Source organism: Sitophilus oryzae, unplaced genomic scaffold, assembly GCF_002938485.1.
Source record: "Sitophilus oryzae breed Bouriz unplaced genomic scaffold, Soryzae_2.0 scaffold_815_pilon_pilon, whole genome shotgun sequence".
In the NCBI taxonomy this organism is placed as follows: domain Eukaryota; kingdom Metazoa; phylum Arthropoda; class Insecta; order Coleoptera; family Curculionidae; genus Sitophilus; species Sitophilus oryzae.
Genome location: NW_022147434.1, coordinates 4071223 through 4089877, shown reverse-complemented (window position 1 = coordinate 4089877; position 18655 = coordinate 4071223). Strand labels below are relative to the sequence as shown.

Here is an 18655-nt window from a genome sequence, read left to right as displayed (position 1 = left end):
ATTAATTTTATATCCATTTTATTTTGTATTATATATGACGATTTAATGACTAATAATTTTTCAATGTGTGTCAGTTTCTTTATCTCTGTCGTATCTAATCTGAAAATTGGTAACATTTTTGACTATATAACCCCAGCACACCTAAATAAAATCGCCCAAAAAACAAATAACAAGCTTTCAGACAACCTGCCAGTAGTATCGTCTTGTGTGATAAGTGCTGTTGAACATGATAAACAGTACATTTATATAAGTACGTTTTTGCCAATCGTAGACAGAACAGAATATACTTTAGTAAAAGTGACTCCTATACCTTTGAAGATTGAAAATAGTTCGTATTGGACTTATGATGAACCAGATAACATTTTAGCTGTTGACCATAACAATCGATATTATTTTGAATTATCTAAAGAAGAATTTGCAGATAGAATTACAGTTAAACAGAACGAGTATGTCTGTAATCCTACAGTAATAAAAAATTTCGAAAATAATCCAAATTGTTTCCTGGATGAAATTCACGATAGAAGAAATGCGATGAAATGCAAAATTCGTAAAGGGTTTGTAAAAGACATCAAATGGAGACAATTTTACATGGATAATACATGGCTGTTCATTACAAATAGCCCTGCAAATATAACTGTAATTTGTAACGATGCCAACAAACATGTTGTTCTTAATAACAGCGGCATTATCCAAATAACTGGCGATTGTATACTAAAAACAAAAGCAAATATTCTAGCATCTAAAAAAACTGATACCGTTCCTGCCATTACAACGTATATCAAACCAATCGATTTATCGAATTTGTCATTCAAAGCGAATGAGTCTATTCTCCAACAACTAGTTTCAATTGATTCGACCACGAGATCTTTTGATGATTCTATGAGTGATTTAACTGGGCAAGAAGAAAACTTACAACTGCAGTTAAATAATACGCTTTGGACATCTGTTCGGTGGCATTCAATCATATTTAGCGCATCCAGTAATATTTCAATAGCAGGAACATTTGCTCTGGGGATAGGGATCTATTTCTGGCTCAAAAGACAGAAGCAAAGAACAACGGTGAAGGAATCTGTGCAGATTGTTAAAGCTGTCGAAGTTGTTCCTATAAAGTTCAGCGAATCAAAAGAACAAACGAAACAGGATGTAGATACTATTTAAGTGAAACAGTTTTTGGATTTTTTTATTAATTTTATATCCATTTTATTTTGTATTAAATATGACGATTAAATGACTAATAATTTTTCAGTGAGTGTTTCTTTATCTCTATCCACTCTAATTTGAAAATTGGTAACATTTTTGACTATATAACCCCAGCACACCTAAATGAAATCGCTAGAAAAACTAATAACAAGTTATCAGACAACCTCTGTTAGTAGTATCGTCTTGTGTGATAAGAAGTGCTGTTGAACATGATGAACAGTACATTTATATAAGTACGTTTTTACCAATCGTAGACAGAACAGAATATACTTTAGTAAAAGTGACTCCTATACCTTTGAAGATTGAAAATAGTTCATACTGGACTTATGATGAACCGGATAACATTTTAGCTGTAGACCATAACAATCGATATTATTTTGAATTATCTAAAGAAGAATTTGCAGATAGAATTACAGTTAAACAGAACGAGTATGTCTGTAATCCTACAGTAATAAAAAATTTCGAAAATAATCCAAATTGTTTTCTGGACGAAATTTACGATAGAAGAAATGCGATGAAATGCAAAATTCGTAAAGGGTTTGTAAAAGACATCATATGGAGACAACTTTACATGGATAATACATGGCTGTTCATTACAAATAGCCCTACAAATATAACTGTAATTTGTAACGATGTCAACGAACATATTCTTCTTAATAACAGCGGCATTATCCAAATAACTGGCGATTGTATACTAAAAACAAAAGCAAATATTCTAGCATCTAAAAAAACTGATACCGTTCCTGCCATTACAACGTATATCAAACCAATCGATTTATCGAATTTGTCATTCAAAGCGAATGAATCTATTCCCCAACAACTAGTTCCAATAGACTCGACCACGAGATCTTTTGATGATACTTTGAGTAATTTAACTGGGCAAGAAGAAAACTTGCAACTGCAATTAAATAATATGCTATGGACGTCTGTTCGGCGGCATTCAATCATATTTAGCGCGTCCAGTAACGTTTTGATAGCAGGAGCATCTGCTCTGGGGATAGGGATCTATTTCTGGCTCAAAAAACGGAAGCAAAGACCACAGTGAAGGAATCTCTGCAGATTGTTACAGCTGTCGAAGTTGTTCCTATGAAGTTCAGCGAAACAAAAGAATAAACGAAACAGGACGTATATACTATTTAAGTAGTTTAGTTTTTGTATTTTTTTATTACTTTCAGAACTAAACTGCTTTTTAGTGTACCTCATTCCTACTACTTAAACTTTAATATGAGTATCTTTCTAATGTACGAAAATTTTAGAATTTGTATAGAATCTTTCTAATCTGCAGAGGTGTGGATTTGAAAATATAATTTCAAGAGAGAAAATCTACCAGATCTTTTGATGATTCTTTGCAGAGTATACTGGGTGAATTGTACAATCGTACAACTAAGATTAAATGACTGCATATTTTCAAAACCTCTCTTTCTTGCAAACCATTCATACGATATCTATTCAAACTACAGTCGTTAAACAGGAAAAGGAAATCCAATAAATGAGAGTGTTATAATAATTATAATAGTCATAAAAGATGAATTTAAAAAAATATTTTTTTAGTATCAGATCATATCAGATAAAGTGTGTTGCTATTATGCTTTCAATGTTGCAGTTAATTTGATTGTTGTTGCTTGAATTTGCAATTATGTATCTATAGAAATTAGTTTGTTAATAAAATTATTAGACTAATAGTATTAAAACCGTTTTTAGTTTAACTGTGTGTTTAATACTTTTTAGATGCACAAATAATAAAACCTATAAAAGTATAAACATTAACATTATTTTTTTATAGAAAATTCACCACACCCTTGGTATTTTTGTACTTTATTCGATAGAAAATGACACTCTGAGTAGAATGACATATCATATGTCAACTTTTGACATTTCCGCTTTAAAAAAATCGTATTTTAAATTTCAATCTAAAGTGCCATGGCTGTGTTAAAAACATTAAATCCAGTAAACCATCAAGGAGCCTTGGAAAAATAGTTTTGATCGTCTAATGTTTTTCGTGTCTTTTCCTGACCGGTTAAAAGATGTCCAAATCATATTTTTAATCATATCTCAATTTTTTCAAATGGAACCAGGGTAGCTTATTAGCATATTTAGAAAAAGCACTTTTTTACGAATAATTTGGCACCACACACTTTTTTTATTTCGAGTCATTGTCGTTATGAACCGCATGTTGCAAATGTTACAAATTGAGAAAATGTCAAAAGTTGTCATATGATATGTCATTCTATTCAGTCATTTTCTATCGAATACTGCAAAAAAAGCAGGTGTCATTTAAAGATGTGGGTGTCATTTAGAGGGCGTCATTAAAAATTAAAAGTTGTAGTAATTTCCAATAAAACAGGAAGTGGCAGAAAAGAGTTGAATACGTCAATCAATCCTAATTTATGTCATATACTAACAAACCAAATCTCGTTTTTTTATTTGAAAAAATAAAAGTTATAGGGGTGAGCCACTTTTGAGACGCATTCAGTATATATCAAACCGAATTGAAAGTAAACCGCCAAGATTGATTAAAATAACATTTTATATTAATAGATAGTTTTCACAAAAAGATAAACTGAAATTTAACCACATTATTTAAATTACGAGACAGTACATTCGCAATACCAGCAACAGTAATGTTATGTGTGTAAAGAGGAAGTATCCAGTAAACAAATTATACCACATAAATAAATATGAACGGTCCGTAAGAATAATTGGCCCAGTTATATCGACACAGCGGTTTCGGCTAAATCACCAAATCCGGGCGACTTTAGACGAGATAAGCATTGAGATGGGTGACCGTCTGACTACTCGGTTGTGCTTTAGTTTGGCAAGATTTATAATATACTAAGATGCACTGATTGTTCATTTACGAAAATTAAAACTCGGATATCTTCTGGCGGGACAAAACCTCAGAAGCGATGTTTGGGACTTAAATGAAATCTAAGAAGGTAACAAATGGTCTAATATGTAGCAACCGTAGAGCTAAATTTAGTAGATTACATTTTTGGATTTTTCCAGAAAATTGTTTGTTCATTTTTATCAAGAGTTAGACGTAATAAATATACATGTATCATCAAAAACTTCAAATTCAAAATGTTGCTTAAAGCGGCCCTCACACGATCAATAATATTGTCAATGTTTAATCAATATTTGAAAGACGGCCTGACACGGTCAATACCTTATTGTCAATACACATGGTGTCAATACATATATCAATATTAAGTTTTGTGCAGATATTAAGTGTGAATTATACCCTATGCCAAAAAATGAAAGATAAAAAGCGTGTCATTTTGGTATTTTGGCATATGCAAGTGAGAAAAAATCGAGGAAAAAAATTAAGAAAAGGCGTTGGATAAAAAAAACGGATATCAAAAATAAAAAAGTTCGGCCAACTAAAACTTCTAGAGTACGTTAAGAAACCTGATGATTGCGATCTAAAAGTGGTGTAAACAACGCCGGCGATGTTCCGTCTTCCGCCATGGTTACAAATAAACTGGACAAATTTTGTCAATCATGCGACCTAACAATCAATATATTGTCAATACGACCAGCTCCGCCTTTAATATTGTTGAGTATTTTCAGGGTCCCGAAAATCCATCAATATATTGAAAGTACATCAATATATTCGCTCAAACGCTCAATAATATTGTCAATAATCCAAAATATTGACAATATTATTGATCGTGTGAGGGCCACTTAAAATAATTTTTACCACCACTACCATTAGCACCCCATTTATCAAACAGGTTAAATTTGATAGCAGAATCATTAGCATTTGATGCAAAAATGCATTTGAGACTCTATCAATCTTCTTGAGGTATGGCCACAAGTATGGCTTAGTAATGATTGAAGATTAATCGCTGACACCTCGTCCGAAATTGTCATGCCATTTGGATAACAATTTGTCTTAGTAGTATGCTTGTAACGGGGAAGCACATCTTCAAGACTTTTTAATTTTAATGGATTCCTAAGAAGTGGGGATTAAGCTTGTGTTAATTTCAAATCCGTAAATACAGCTTCTACTGACTCTATCTCCAGTAGTTTCCGAGATACCCATAGAGAACATCGTAGGAAACTCACCCTGTATTAATACATAGTACTTATTTGTATATTTAAAAAATAATAAGTTTATAAACTTGTGACGTTTAGGACTTGCAGTTACAGCTTTAAAAATAAACAGTATTTTACTTTAGACATTTTATTGAAAAATAAACTTAAAATCATATAAAACATCATATACAATATACAGGGTTGTTCACCACTTACGACACGGAGTATTGTAAAATAGCTAAACGATTAGATTTTTACAAATTGTCAGTTTTGGGTTCGTTGAAGGACTATTAGAGATAAAATTTAAAAATATTTTTACAAGATACAGAGTGTCCCAAATATGTAAAAAATATTATAGTTGTATTTTTTAAATGGAACTCCCTGTATATTATTCTATTTTTAGATTCTACGATTAAAATAAAGGTAAATTTTATTAAGTTTTATCACACTTAAACCTTACCGTTTTTGCAATATTTTCAATTTTATGAAATTGCAGTAAAAATATTAAGGCTTCATTTCTCCAAGGGTACCAAAGTTTTTAATACTGAATATTTACTGAAGATTATTTATTGATCAGATATTGTGTTGCAATAATAATAATACAGCTTCATCGGGAGGAAAATTGCCGAATTGAATATTGGTGTCACTCACTGATTTTTTGAACTCAGTGTCTTTCGATAGAGTTTCATTTAAGGTTTTGAACGATTACAAGAGCATCCTTACTCCCACTAGCTCTAAAGATTATAGTAGTTGCAAAACCGAATTCTTCTTTTGAATGCTCTTCTATTAACTCTTTAACGAGTCTTTGTTTCGTTTTTATAATAGCCGATTGAAATTAAAGTTTTGGGGGTTAAACTTGAAATCCCTGTGACTAATAAAATGCCTTCTAGCTACGATTTATTATATTTGCGAAACATGTTTAAGGAAAAGCAATTTTTTCCACTTTCGATGTAAAACAATAAAAAATATTCGCAGCTGGGTCTCAACATCTTTCTTTTCATTGTCACTAAGAGAGTTGAGATCCAAGAATTGCATCACAACATTCCAGAAAACGGTCAATCTGGTCCTAGATATTGGTTTTAAAACACCTTTTTTCTTGAGGGCTTCAAAAAATTCTTGGCGGCTGAACCGGTGCGAGACACCTAAAAATTATGTTTTTTTTCTGCAGTCGGGCGACGGGCGTCCATAGACGGGCGGTAAAAATAAATTGCTTACTACTTTTTGGTAACTATCGGTAACTCAAAAGATCTACCTCATTCAATATATCAATATTTGAAAAAAAAGTGGAAGTTTGATATCTGCAGAACAAAGGCACGAAGGATTTTAACAAATAATATAAGGGCAGTATAATATAATAAATATAGAGAATATATACAACCAAAAAATAATTGTTGCATTTTTATATCAATAATTGGATTGTCTACTATTTATTCTTATCAGTGCACGTTTTTTGGCTTATTTCTAACAAAACGGTTTTGTCCTGTTAGAATTACCATCCGCCGTATCGTGTGGCGGATTTGATTCTGTAGGGGCGGCAAACTTTCTCTCTGCCCCCACGCTACGCCGCTGTATGAAACCAAAATTTTAAATCGATATAAAATAAAAACTGAAAAAATAAATCGGTGGTAAACGGGTGGATACATGACAATGGCTCTTTGTGTGTCATTTTAATGAACTTTCTGACATTTTTTAGATGTCGTATGTCAAAATCTTGCTTGGCTCATTGGACAAACTTTACCTTCTGTCATATATGCCATGAGCCCTTAGTAGTATTAAATTTCTTGAGGTTTAATAATGTTTTAGGACCATTTATAAAAAATAATAATTATATATACATACTTCGTCATGATAAATATCCAACATGCATTCAAGGAGTTCAATTTGGGTCATTTTGACGTACTCTTAAAAACGTTTGAATATGAATTTTTAAATCGTTTTTATCGTTTAATCTCCTTTAAATTATTGTCTAATTCAAAGGTTAATTCACCAATTGTAGTGTTCCAATAGTAATTGTACTATTGTTACGTTTTTCGTCGGTTCCGTGTGGCTAAAAAGTCTAATTTATTTAAACACAATTTATTTTACACTAAGTAACAAAACAATAACGATAAAACACTTAAAGAACTATTTACAAACTTATTTACTACTATTTATCTAAAAAGCGATTTATTTGAATTTATTTTAAAAGGCGCGAGCACGACTACCGTATCTGATTGTTTCTGTCCTCTTTGCACAGGCCTCGGTTTATATACCCAAAGACAGAGAGCCTAGAATATTTCGGTCTTTTCTTAGCCGCCGTTCTCCCCGAATTCCGCCAGGGTAAAATAGGGGCGTGGCATATTAGTCCGAGGGCTGAGTCCGCAACACTATAATAGCATTTTAATTTCTTTGTAATTCTTTTATTTTCTAGATATAAACGAGAAAAAATAGATCCCAAACCCTATTTTTGGTATAACGATCAAAGAACTTATGGTACTTGCCCGCATGGAGGATATGGATTGGGTTTAGAAAGATTTCTCTGTTGGTTGTTGAACAGATATCATATCAGAGAAGTGTGTCTCTATCCTAGATATCTTCATCATTGTAAACCATAAAACTGTTTTATGTTTCAAAAGGATAATACCCTATAAAATATATATTAAATTTTTATAAAACGCATAAAAATATATATCTGCTGTATCATCATTATTATAATATACTTAAAACATGTATTTACCTCCCCCCCCCCAAGTATATTTAAATATAAATATATTCTCCTTTTTGCTGCTAAAACAAGGAGTTTTATTTTCCCTATTTTTACTCCAATTTCATAACAAATAACATAGGGTTTAACCACAAATGAGCCCAAGTGAAGAATTTCAAAAAACACCAGGTACGTGGTGTTATTTGAACTATTTGTTTTTCATACTAAGTGTCAGTTTTTCCCATGGCCTAAGTCTGTCTAAATCAATGACTAAAGAATTCAAGGACAAATAACACCCAAGAGCAAATTGTTACCATGGCACCAAACAGTGCCGTGGCCATATTTTTTTCTTAACTTAGCTATTTGAAGGGATATTTATATTTTTGATAAATGTTTTGACTACGCCTATGGTGTAGGTGGTGGCATCATACTAATTAATTACGAAAAAAACGTTTTAAAATGTTAACAAAAGGTACAAAACAAGTATAGACATATAGCACACATCAAGTACGTATATCAGAAAAATAATTATCGAATTCTATAAGAAAACTTAAGAAAACGCTAAAAAGGTGGAGCGAACGGTTTATTTACCTATGAAACGTAACTCCTGGCTCTTTCTTGTCACTGCTGCTTTTACATTTGAAAGCTGAACCACTAATCAGCATTGTAATAAAGTTTATACAAAGTTCACTACACACAAACTAATAAAAATTGCTAAAATTGTTGTTGGTGACCAGCTGATGACTCATTGTTTGCCACCAAATGAAAAGGCGTCTAAGGTCACAAATTCTCCTGCAGCCCGTATATGGGCGTTACATGTCCATATATTCTTTAGTCATTGGTCTAAATGGAGGATCCCTGACTGACAGTTATGTCTATCATTTTAATTAACAGGCAAGTTCTATTTTCCAACATTGGACCAAGCTTTCTAAAGTTTCAAATAACAATTTTTAAAAAAATGAAATGTAAAGTATAAACATTTTTTGATTTGTTAAAATAATTTATTGCCTTAATGATTATTAGTTACAGATCGCAATGTTTTAATTATACCATTTAAAATATCTATAGATTCTAAATGTAAGGGATTATTCTTATCTAGTTGTTGATACAAATTATTTACAGAGGTACTAAACATTGTAAATTCTGGAGTACTTTCCTGCAACCAAATTCTAGGTACAACTTGACTAATCAGTCTAACTTTTTGAACCGCATCGGTCAATACACAAAATTTTAATGCACTTAATAAATATCTGTTTAGTAATGCGTTTAAAGCTAATTCTTTCAATTTGTTATCATTAATGATGCCTTGCCAGCTAGTGATATTTTTTAATAATTTTAAACCACTTGCAAACTGTCTTTGAAAGAATTGGTTCTTACTGTCGGCTAATTTGGGAGTAATTGGAATATAAACATCATTTTCTAAAGCCACCTGCATTTTATGCAGAATAGCATTAAAAAGGTTAGTCAAACTTTTACTGCTTGGTCCAAGAGTGGGATATTTCCTAATATATCTACCCACCATACCAACTAACCTTAAAGTTTGTGAACTTGAAACAGGGTCCCAACATTTGTCAACTAACTGTGTTAATTTTGGTAATAATACTTTCTCAATTACAGTTGGTAACAAGTTTATATCTGGATCTTTAGATAGACTTTTTTCAGATTCATCATCGTGCAGTCCATAAAGTGCCAAGGTTCTGTACCACTCAGTTTTTTCAATGTCTTTAGTTTCATTTAAAGGATCCCAAAAAATTAAGTTAAGTCTTATCAGAGGGCTTACTACTTTTGGTAAACACAAAGTGGCATAAGCTTCATTATACGCAGACATATCTTTTGTTCTCCAGTGTTCAAACCTAATAAGAATACTAGCTGTTGAAGAATAGTCCTCGACAACATCTTCAAAAATTTCTTGTAATTCTTGATCGATTTCTTGTTTCTCTTTATCAAAGAAGAGTAAATCTTGTTGAGACATTTCTTCATCGCTTGACATTCCCTCCACATGCTTTGCAATATTCTGTGTATTTGGCAATTCCCTGGCTCGTCGGCGTCTTGTTCTTCTGCCCTCTCTTTCAGCAGCTCTTCTGACTTTTTCTTCATCTTCTGGACCTTTTTTTAATAATGCTTTACCAGTTGCTTCTTCTGTTTGATCCCTAACATCTTGTCTTCTCCTTTCAATTAACCATTTAGATTTAGATGCCATTAGATCCATTGCTCTTTGTTCTAATACAGTAATAGCACTAATTTTTTCATCTAAGCATTCAACTAAATCTGTAATATATCCTCTTAATTCTTGATAAAACCTGAATTTTTCTGCTGCTTCTGGAGCTTTTATTTTTAAATCCTCTAATTCTTCATTGGCTTCATCTATGTCATCTTGAACTTTTTTTAATTTCACCAAATTCTGTTCTCTAGAGTTACAGACTTCCTTAAAATGTTCTCTCAACTTTTCTGCTATCATTTCAGGTGTTCTTGGAACTTCAGGGTCAATTATGGGGACTTGTTGTTTCGATAAAGAAAGACTCTGAACTTGTAGTTCTGTTTGGTACTCATTCATAAGCTCTTGTGCTGCTGTCATTGATGCACCTATTAAGTACAATAAGAATAACAGGTAAAAATACATATAAAACAATATAAGAAGACTAAAACAAAATTTTTATTATTCCTACTAATATCAATTACCTGTAACTCCTTTTCTAATTTGTTGATCTTCCCATTCATCAAGTTCATGATCTGAATCTTGTGCTGCTAAAAATTGTTCTCTCCTTCTTTCTTTATCTCGTCTAGCTAGATTAACGTCCATATCAATTCTTTCATCATCACTATGCTCATTATCATCATCTCTTACCAAGCGCCCTAAAATAATATTAATATAAAATTCAAATACATATATTACTTATTTTAATATTAACCTGTATCTTCAGGTTCTTCATCTTCAACAGATATAAAGTCTCCCATTTCTCTAGCCTTTTGTCTTTTCTTTCTAGCAGCATGAATCATGGCTGCATCTGGTATTGCTCCTGCTTCCAAAACTCTTCTTACATTATCTGGTTTTGAAAACCTATGAACTGTTGAAGCAGAATCTTCCTCATCGGAAGATAAGTCATTCTTGCCTGTGAAAATAATTTTAAACAATTATATTATGGTTACTTTATTACAACAATAGTAATATTTAGTGTATAGTAGTGTATTATCACAATAAGGTCTTACCTGCACATAATGCATCTCTTCCACTCAATATTGGAGGTGGAGGAGTAGGTGGTCTCTTGTGGCTAGGATTAACAACAAGAATTATATCATCTGTAACTACTTCAGTTTTTTCTTTAGGTTTATATTCTTCTTTCTCAACTTTTTCCTTGTCCTTCTTCTTTTTCTCTTTTTCAAACATTCGCATAACCTTTTTATTATGTGAAGATTTTTTAATCTAATAAAATATTACGATCATTATTATTAAAAGAAACAATATATCATGCGTACAAAAACATGCCTGGAATACTTCTCCTTCTTCTTCAGTTTCAAAACTCAATAATGTTTGGGGTGGCTTTTTCTCTTTTTCTTTCTTCTTTGATTTCCTTTCGAATTGTGGAAGTTCTTGGTAATCCATAGGTTCAGATTCATCTTCATCATCGTTTTCTGTAAATACTCTTCTTTGTATGAGATTCTTTTTCGGTTTCCTAAATAATGACATTATTATATTTATTTATTAACAAAATGGCAGGAAAGAGGAAAGGAAAAGAGATTTTAGGTTAACTTTTATTGACACATCAATAATGACACTTTTTATGACATAAGACAAGATTTTGTGACAAGATTCATATATAATTTAAATAAGAATTTAAAGGTGTTTTGTTTTAAATTAGTTTAAAATCAAATGTTAAGTATAAGTTTTGTGTAAATAATGTACTATATATGTGGACAATCTGTTTATAAAGAATTGAATTAAAAAAAAAAACAAACTTAGTACCTTTCTGTTTATAAAGTTTCTTAAATAGCAAATTTGTTTCTACTTACCGTTCTCTGCTTTTGTTTGTAAACAAACGTCTTCTGATAAGCCTTTTGCGTTTTTTCTTTTCTCTTTCTTTTAATAATAATGCACAACCCATTAATATGACCGCTGCGGCCGCAATAATAACATTTCTATCACTCATTCTTAAAAAACAGGAGTAGGATCCACGAGCAGATCATTTACCAAGCAAACCTAGAAACATCTTAGCATCATCCTAGGAATGTATTGAATGTTGTTGAATGTATGTGCGATGTGCGATTCACGAAAGAAGACGATTTTTTATCCTTAGAACAGAATATTTTTCGGTAATGGTGTGGATCCGGTGGCTGACCTTGAAACGAGTTTTTGCTGCATATAGTCACAGACACTACGCAGACGCACATCTTCGATATTGCCAGATTGCAAGTTATTTTGGAATTATTTTCAGTAGAAAACAAATATGTGCTTTTCAGTGTTTTTTGTCAATATATACCGTATGATCGAAAAAACGGCGTCCAGTTGGCTGAGAAATGACGATTGAGGACATTTCCCATATAAAATGACAGCGATCTTCATTTTATAGTCATCGCTGACGCTATTTTTTTTTGAATCATAGTACGCCGTATATTATTTATATTATTATTTTAATATTTCGCACAACACGTGAACGCTTATTATGTATTTTCATAGTCAATAAAATTAAATAGAAATAAAACTCTAGATTCCCATAATTAATCTAATTGCTCTAGATTATTATGCTACGTTTAAAAAGTGCTTCATTAAAAATTCGGATATGTCCTTTGGATATGTCCAAGTTTTTTCTTTTTTTTTAATTTTTAAATGCTGTAGCTCCATATCATGTTCATAATAGGTTTTTTTAACAGTCCATCAAAACTACGGAGGCTTTAAAAGGCCTTTTAGCGTCCGTAATTAAAATTATAGAATCAGCTTCAGCAACATTAACAGTTACCTTGTTTAATTCTGCTATACATATATTGCATTAATTTTCTGCTACCTTCGGTAGCAATCTATTCTTACACCTAACGTATGTGATTTTCTTAGCATATATGATTTATAAGCCATATTTTTCCTAAGGGAAGGATGGAATAGGATATGCAAAATTAAGATATTTTAACATTTATTTTCCAGACAAAGCATAATATAGTATTAAGATTAAGACATAACAAATATTATAAGAAAGATCTTAATATAAATCACAAACTAACTAAGTCTTAATTTGGTCTTGTAGTCTTGTATAAACATAGGTATAAAACTAATAAGATCAAAACTCAACCTTCACCATATTGTCAAGATTTGGCATTTTAGGAAACAAGAAATTACAGTAAATTAAGAAAAGAATATCAAGGTACACGATATTAAATACTGTAATGTATTCTACGACACAAACCATCTCCCTTCTAAAGAGAAAAAGATAAAACATAAAGCTTATTCAGCTTATTTTAGTCTTATCAACACACTCTTCGACAAAATATTTGTCTAAAATTGCTATTAATCCACTAACTTGATATTTTTAAGAAATTATGATACAAACATTATAATCAAAGTAGGTAAAATGTTACCTTTATCTCCCATTGACGTGTATTGTTCTATAAGACTCGTCATGGTAGTACTTTAATACATATAACCAAAACTATTGTTGCCTGTAAATAACTTAGATTAACAATAAAAAGTAAATAACTAGAAATTAAACAACTTGGATGTGTAAAACTTGGAAAATAAGTTCGTCATAATAATGCTTTTATTTATTCACTATTCTAATAAACAATATGCATTCCTTCGGAAACTCTCTATTTATTTATCTAGTAATGCTAGTTATGACAGTCGAAATACACAGATACACTTCTCACGGACGACATCCGCAGGATGCACCTGCACTTTTGCCTGGGAATCTGCAATTCAGCAGTTTGCCATAAGAAGAGGTTTCTTCACAAATCAATGTAGATTTTAGTTTTAGTTCTTGTCTAGCTATTGTACTTATAACATTCAATTGCTGTTCCGTAAAATAAATTTAAGTTTATTCCAAAATTTGTGTTTTTAAAAATACATCTTTCTGGGACTGAAACGTAACTTGCTAAAACACTCTATTTGAAAGTCGATTAGAGAAAATAGTATGATTCATTGGCAAGCGATGTAAATATTTGTGATCAGGTAAAATTGTGATGTAAGAGGAGGCTTAGCTTGGCGGCGCGTGGCAGGTTAGTCAGTTGTTGATAGGCCGGCCGGCTGTGTAGTGTTGTGTTTTTGTCACAGAGCTGACAAATGGTGGTTGCGAGTTTTTTGACTAATATAGTTGCAAGTCGTTTGACTGTAAGCCAACGGGGTCGTTTGACCACGGTAAGAAAACCTCTTGTGACGTCCTGCCATCGAATTGGTCTTGAGAGTTTGAGGTCTCCATAATGTCTTCTCGATTGACGATGCGGCGTTGGGATAGTGAGCTATCCAATAGCTTATTCGATTGGGATGCGAATCTGTTTAGCGGCAGAGTTGCGGCCGGGGGAAGCCCCTATACTATTTCAGGTGACACTAGCTAGTTGTTGAAGATTATTAACCAATAGATCCGAATAATATTTGAATTAGATGGAAGATATGGAATGTGATATATTGAATAGAATATCAGTGATGTTAGTGGCTAGGGGGCGGAGTACCCCCGGGTGAGTCTTACTATTTAACTATCAATTTTATCCAGATCAGTAAATGTTTGTTTTGTTATTTTCATGTACAATGAGAGAGTGCTTGCCAATGACCAACTAAATGGATATTTGAGGTGAATTTGCATTGTGAGACTCGGTTGAGTAAGCCCCAAAAATAGCGATTTTACAGATGTAATAAATAATGTGTCATATTGATGATACAACATAATTCTTATAAGTTTAAAGTAGGATTTATAAACTCACAGTTGGATTTGGCTTTGGCGTTGGCGCCGCCGCCCAATTCTTAAAACTGTATATTACCATAAGAGCATTTATAAACCCGGTTGGCGTTGGCTTTGGCGCCCGGTTGCCGTCGGACTTGAATTATGTTTAACTTTTTAAAACCATTAAGAAAAAATCTGTAAATAATAATTTTTAATTCTAATGTAAATATATAAATACATATGTTATTATTATTACAGTTATTTTATATACTCATAATACTTTCATTTAATTTTGGATATCAAGATAAGTCTCAAATTATAAAGTTAATTATAGAATTTGTGCTGCTGTGAAAAATTTTGAGCTGCAAAGAATTCGAAAATAAACTGCAATTTGGCAACATCGACGATGTGCGCTTGCGTAGTATCGATGATCAAATGCAGCAAATATGGGCTTCAAGGTCAGCCACCGGATCCACACCTTTACCGAAAAAGACATGCGACATGCGAAAGCGGAACCCAAAACCGTGTGAAATGGTGAAAATGGTCACTGACTCTGTCACTGGTCACTAGTCACAGTCGTCACTGGCATGGTCACCCATGGAGGGTAGGTCACTCCAAAAAGTAATAATAATCATACATACAAGTTTTATGGCCTAAGCTGCCAGGGCTATTCGGCAATCATACATAAAATAATAAGTATATATGATAATTCTTCTTACATATTTAGTCTTTATCATACGATCACATATAGAGATATAAAGTAGGCATCCTTGCTTGATCACAATGATCACATCATGATCACATGCGATAGTACGATAGTACGATAGCCGCGGATAAAGAGTAGTCTTGTCTTATGAGTTTCTATGGTCATCGTTGCTCAACAGTCAGGCCAGCTTCCCAATGGAAAATGGGTTAGCCTTGGCAGTTGTGGCCGAAGAAAAAAAGAGAAAAAAGTTACTTTAACCTTATTTTATTTATCCAGTAACTTTAAATTCAAATGATTCAAATATTTAGAAACAATGAAATCAATCAAACATTTTTAATAAAACATACAGGAACATTGATATGAGAAGAGTGAAGGAAAGCAAATATTGTCGAATTATTTTTGCTGCTTTATTTTCTTTTCTTCTAGGATGCATGATAACATTAAATCTTACCCCCATTGATAAAACCTGCATTGTAGATAATACAGATCGAGAATACAATATTATGCAAAACTCCAAGCTTAAAAATCCTGAAGTAATTGTATTAATTTTATCTGCTGTAAAGAATTCAGATAGGCGAAATATTATCAGAGAAACTTGGTTAACTTTAGGCAACAATGTTTTAGGCAGTGGAATTAAATATAGATATAAGCATTATTTTGTCATTGGAAGCTTAGGACTTTCAAATGATGAGATTTTACACATAAGTACAGAGCAGTCTCAGAACAGTGATATACTAATACTACCGTTATATGATAATTACAAGAATTTAACAGAAAAAGTACTTAAAAGTTTTGAATGGCTCAATTTACAATACGATTATGGATTAGGATACAAATACGTTTTAAAATGCGATGATGATAGTGTCGTTAATTTGCAGTCTTTGTTGGTGGAAATACCAAAGTTGGAGTCTACATTAATAAATTCAAATTTACATTATCCGTTAAATTTACCACCAGAAAAACTAAATCATTTTATTACAACAAACATTCAAAGTAATGAAAAAATTAACACTGTTAATATTGAGAATATGAGCATATATTGGGGATATTTTCATGGAAATGCTAGAATTAAAAGAAACGGAAAATGGCAAGAAAGTGAATGGATTTTATGTGACAATTATGTGCCATATGCTTTAGGGGGAGGCTACATATTGTCAAGAAATCTTGTTAGCTATATTGGCAAAAACGTTAATTACTTACGGTACTTATGAGTCCATAAAATTCTAATTTATAATTTATTTCTATTTCTTTTTAAGGACATTTAAATCGGAAGATGTAAGTGTGGGCTTGTGGTTATCAGCTATAAATAATATTATTAGGGTGCACGATATTAGATTTGATACAGAATGGACTTCAAGAGGATGTAAGAACTATTACCTAGTCACTCATCATATTTCACCCACAGAAACCAAATTTATGTTTGAGAGTCTTGTTAATAATAAACAGCTTTGTGTCAGAGAGGTAGAGAAGAGAAAATATTATTTGTATAATTGGTCAGCACTTCCAAGTGAATGTTGCGTTATGGTTAATTAATTTTTAACTTAAATATAATTTATTTATTTATTTAAAGATAATTGAAGTTCAATAAAATATGACTAATTAGTCTTATTACTCTTATTGCTGCATTTCTTTGTCACTTTCAGGATAGTTAGGATAGTATGCTCTTCAAAATGAATTTATTTCTTAACTAAAATTTTCTGAAATACAGAGTGATCTCTAATTTGGAGCACATTCAATTTCATATTTGTTTGATCTATATAACCTAAAGCCTAATAGCACAGAATAGCTATTATATCCTGTGCTAATAGGCAGGGCCTGAAGAAGCGACAGTAAAGTCGCGAAACGTCGCAAAAAACAATTGTTTCCATTTGAGCCTTCCCAAATACCCACGATTTTTTTCTACAGATTACTGGGAACAAACAGTAATTGCAATAAAAATAGATGTTTCAAATAGCATTTATTTGACAAAGAGCAGTCTAACTTGTTAATTAATCACCTAGATAATAATTGATTTAATAAAATGGAACAGAAATATATTTATGTAGGTAAACTTGTTTCTCTTTTTGCTGTTACTGAAATTTGATGATCCTGTCCTTGCATCTCTATACTCTATGTGAAGAAATGGCTATAAATAAATAATACTCCTAAAACTGCAAAAACCTTTATTAATTAATAACTTAATAAACATAAAATTATAATTACATAAAATTAAATCTCCCTTTTCTGTCTTCAGCCACACTGAAATGTAGATTTTTTTCGTAAAAGTGGTTACAGAAATAAAATTGTGGTGTGTTCATAAGTATAAAAAAATATTTATGGATGAGAATATTAAGTTAAAAAATATTAACTCCAAATAAAACACCGTAAAAACTAATAGGAAAGATAAATAGAATTTACAAACATTACCTATAAATTACAAACTTATTGTTAAAATTTAGTACAAATTGTAGGGTATAAAAAACCTACGTTATTAATAATACACGACAATATTAAATTACAAATAATATAGATACAAAACTATCTTTAATTCAGTCTTGTAAAATTGTGCTAATTTGGACAACTTATTAGGTAGTAAAGTCTGTTCAACGAATCAGGGAAGAGTTGGGGAAGAGTATGACAATAAAATTTGCCTGTGAATTAAAATGCATATAAAATGATAGACATAACTGTCACTGTGAGGGATCGTCTCGTTGGACAGATTATAGTTTTAGTAATCAATCAGGATTTACAAAACTAGTTGGTCATTACCATATGAGCATATTAAAAAACGACGTCACGGTGACCAGTGACTTACATCGTTTATTAAAAAGTAATAATATGTCAAAAATTCAAAAACTGATATTTAATTTAGAAAAAAGTAAAGTTTTCGGAATCATTTACAAATCTCTATATGTCTATTCACCAAAAGAATATATGGCAATGACAGAGTTGTCTATCATTTTAATTCAAAGGTAAAAAGTTTGTTTACTGTTAATGTTTGGATGTCATCTGAAGAAATGCACTCTTCAACCTTGACTCTTCTCGCGCTATACAGTGTGTTTCTGAATAAGTGTCCGATGTTTTACAGGATGATTTTTCCAGTATTTTTAAGATAAAAAATTCATATAAACGTGTTCAAAAATGCTTGGTTTTCGAGATACAGGGTGTCAAAATTTTAGGAAAAAGAAGATT

At 31.7% G+C, this 18655-nt stretch overlaps 3 protein-coding genes across 4 annotated transcripts in view; 2 read left to right on the top strand and 1 right to left on the bottom strand.

The window, feature by feature from the left end:
- LOC115889459 (asparagine--tRNA ligase, cytoplasmic-like) overlaps positions 1–8221 on the top strand; it is a 36779-nt gene extending 28558 nt beyond the window's left edge. Inside the window, exon 10 of the mRNA XM_030909444.1 lies at positions 7649–8221. Within this exon, the coding sequence (XP_030765304.1) occupies positions 7649–7832 (184 nt within the window). The 3' untranslated portion in view covers positions 7833–8221. The remainder of the gene's footprint in view (positions 1–7648) is intronic.
- Positions 8222–8907: 686 nt separating this feature from the next.
- LOC115889499 (PAX3- and PAX7-binding protein 1) lies at positions 8908–12208 on the bottom strand. Of its 2 annotated transcripts, XM_030909506.1 has the most exons (6): positions 11930–12208; positions 11406–11592; positions 11129–11342; positions 10831–11031; positions 10601–10774; positions 8908–10504 (listed from the first exon to the last, which is right to left on the bottom strand). In XM_030909506.1, exons 1-6 carry the CDS (start codon positions 12064–12066, stop codon positions 8931–8933), a joined length of 2487 nt encoding a protein of 828 aa, XP_030765366.1. In that variant the 5' UTR covers positions 12067–12208; the 3' UTR covers positions 8908–8930. The 2 variants fall into 2 exon arrangements, with proteins under 2 accessions (XP_030765366.1, XP_030765367.1); XM_030909507.1 differs by lacking the exon at positions 11930–12208 and having other exon boundaries at positions 11406–11676.
- Positions 12209–15726: 3518 nt separating this feature from the next.
- Positions 15727–17101, top strand: LOC115889543 (beta-1,3-galactosyltransferase 6). Its single transcript, XM_030909577.1, has 2 exons — positions 15727–16685; positions 16741–17101. Exons 1-2 carry the CDS (start codon positions 15844–15846, stop codon positions 17015–17017), a joined length of 1119 nt encoding a protein of 372 aa, XP_030765437.1. The 5' UTR covers positions 15727–15843; the 3' UTR covers positions 17018–17101.
- The last annotated feature ends 1554 nt before the right edge of the window (positions 17102–18655 follow it).

Excerpts from the sequence above, each read along its gene's own strand:
- LOC115889499 (XM_030909506.1), bottom strand. The coding sequence starts at position 12,066 with ATGAGTGATAGAAATGTTATTATTGCGGCCGCAGCGGTCATATTAATG. Across the intron at positions 11,032-11,128 it reads AAGAGATGCATTATGTGCAG|GCAAGAATGACTTATCTTCC; the intron begins GTAAGACCTTAT and ends TTATTTTCACAG. Across the intron at positions 10,505-10,600 it reads AATTAGAAAAGGAGTTACAG|GTGCATCAATGACAGCAGCA; the intron begins GTAATTGATATT and ends TGTACTTAATAG.
- LOC115889543 (XM_030909577.1), top strand. The coding sequence starts at position 15,844 with ATGAGAAGAGTGAAGGAAAGCAAATATTGTCGAATTATTTTTGCTGCT. Across the intron at positions 16,686-16,740 it reads AAAAACGTTAATTACTTACG|GACATTTAAATCGGAAGATG; the intron begins GTACTTATGAGT and ends TTTCTTTTTAAG.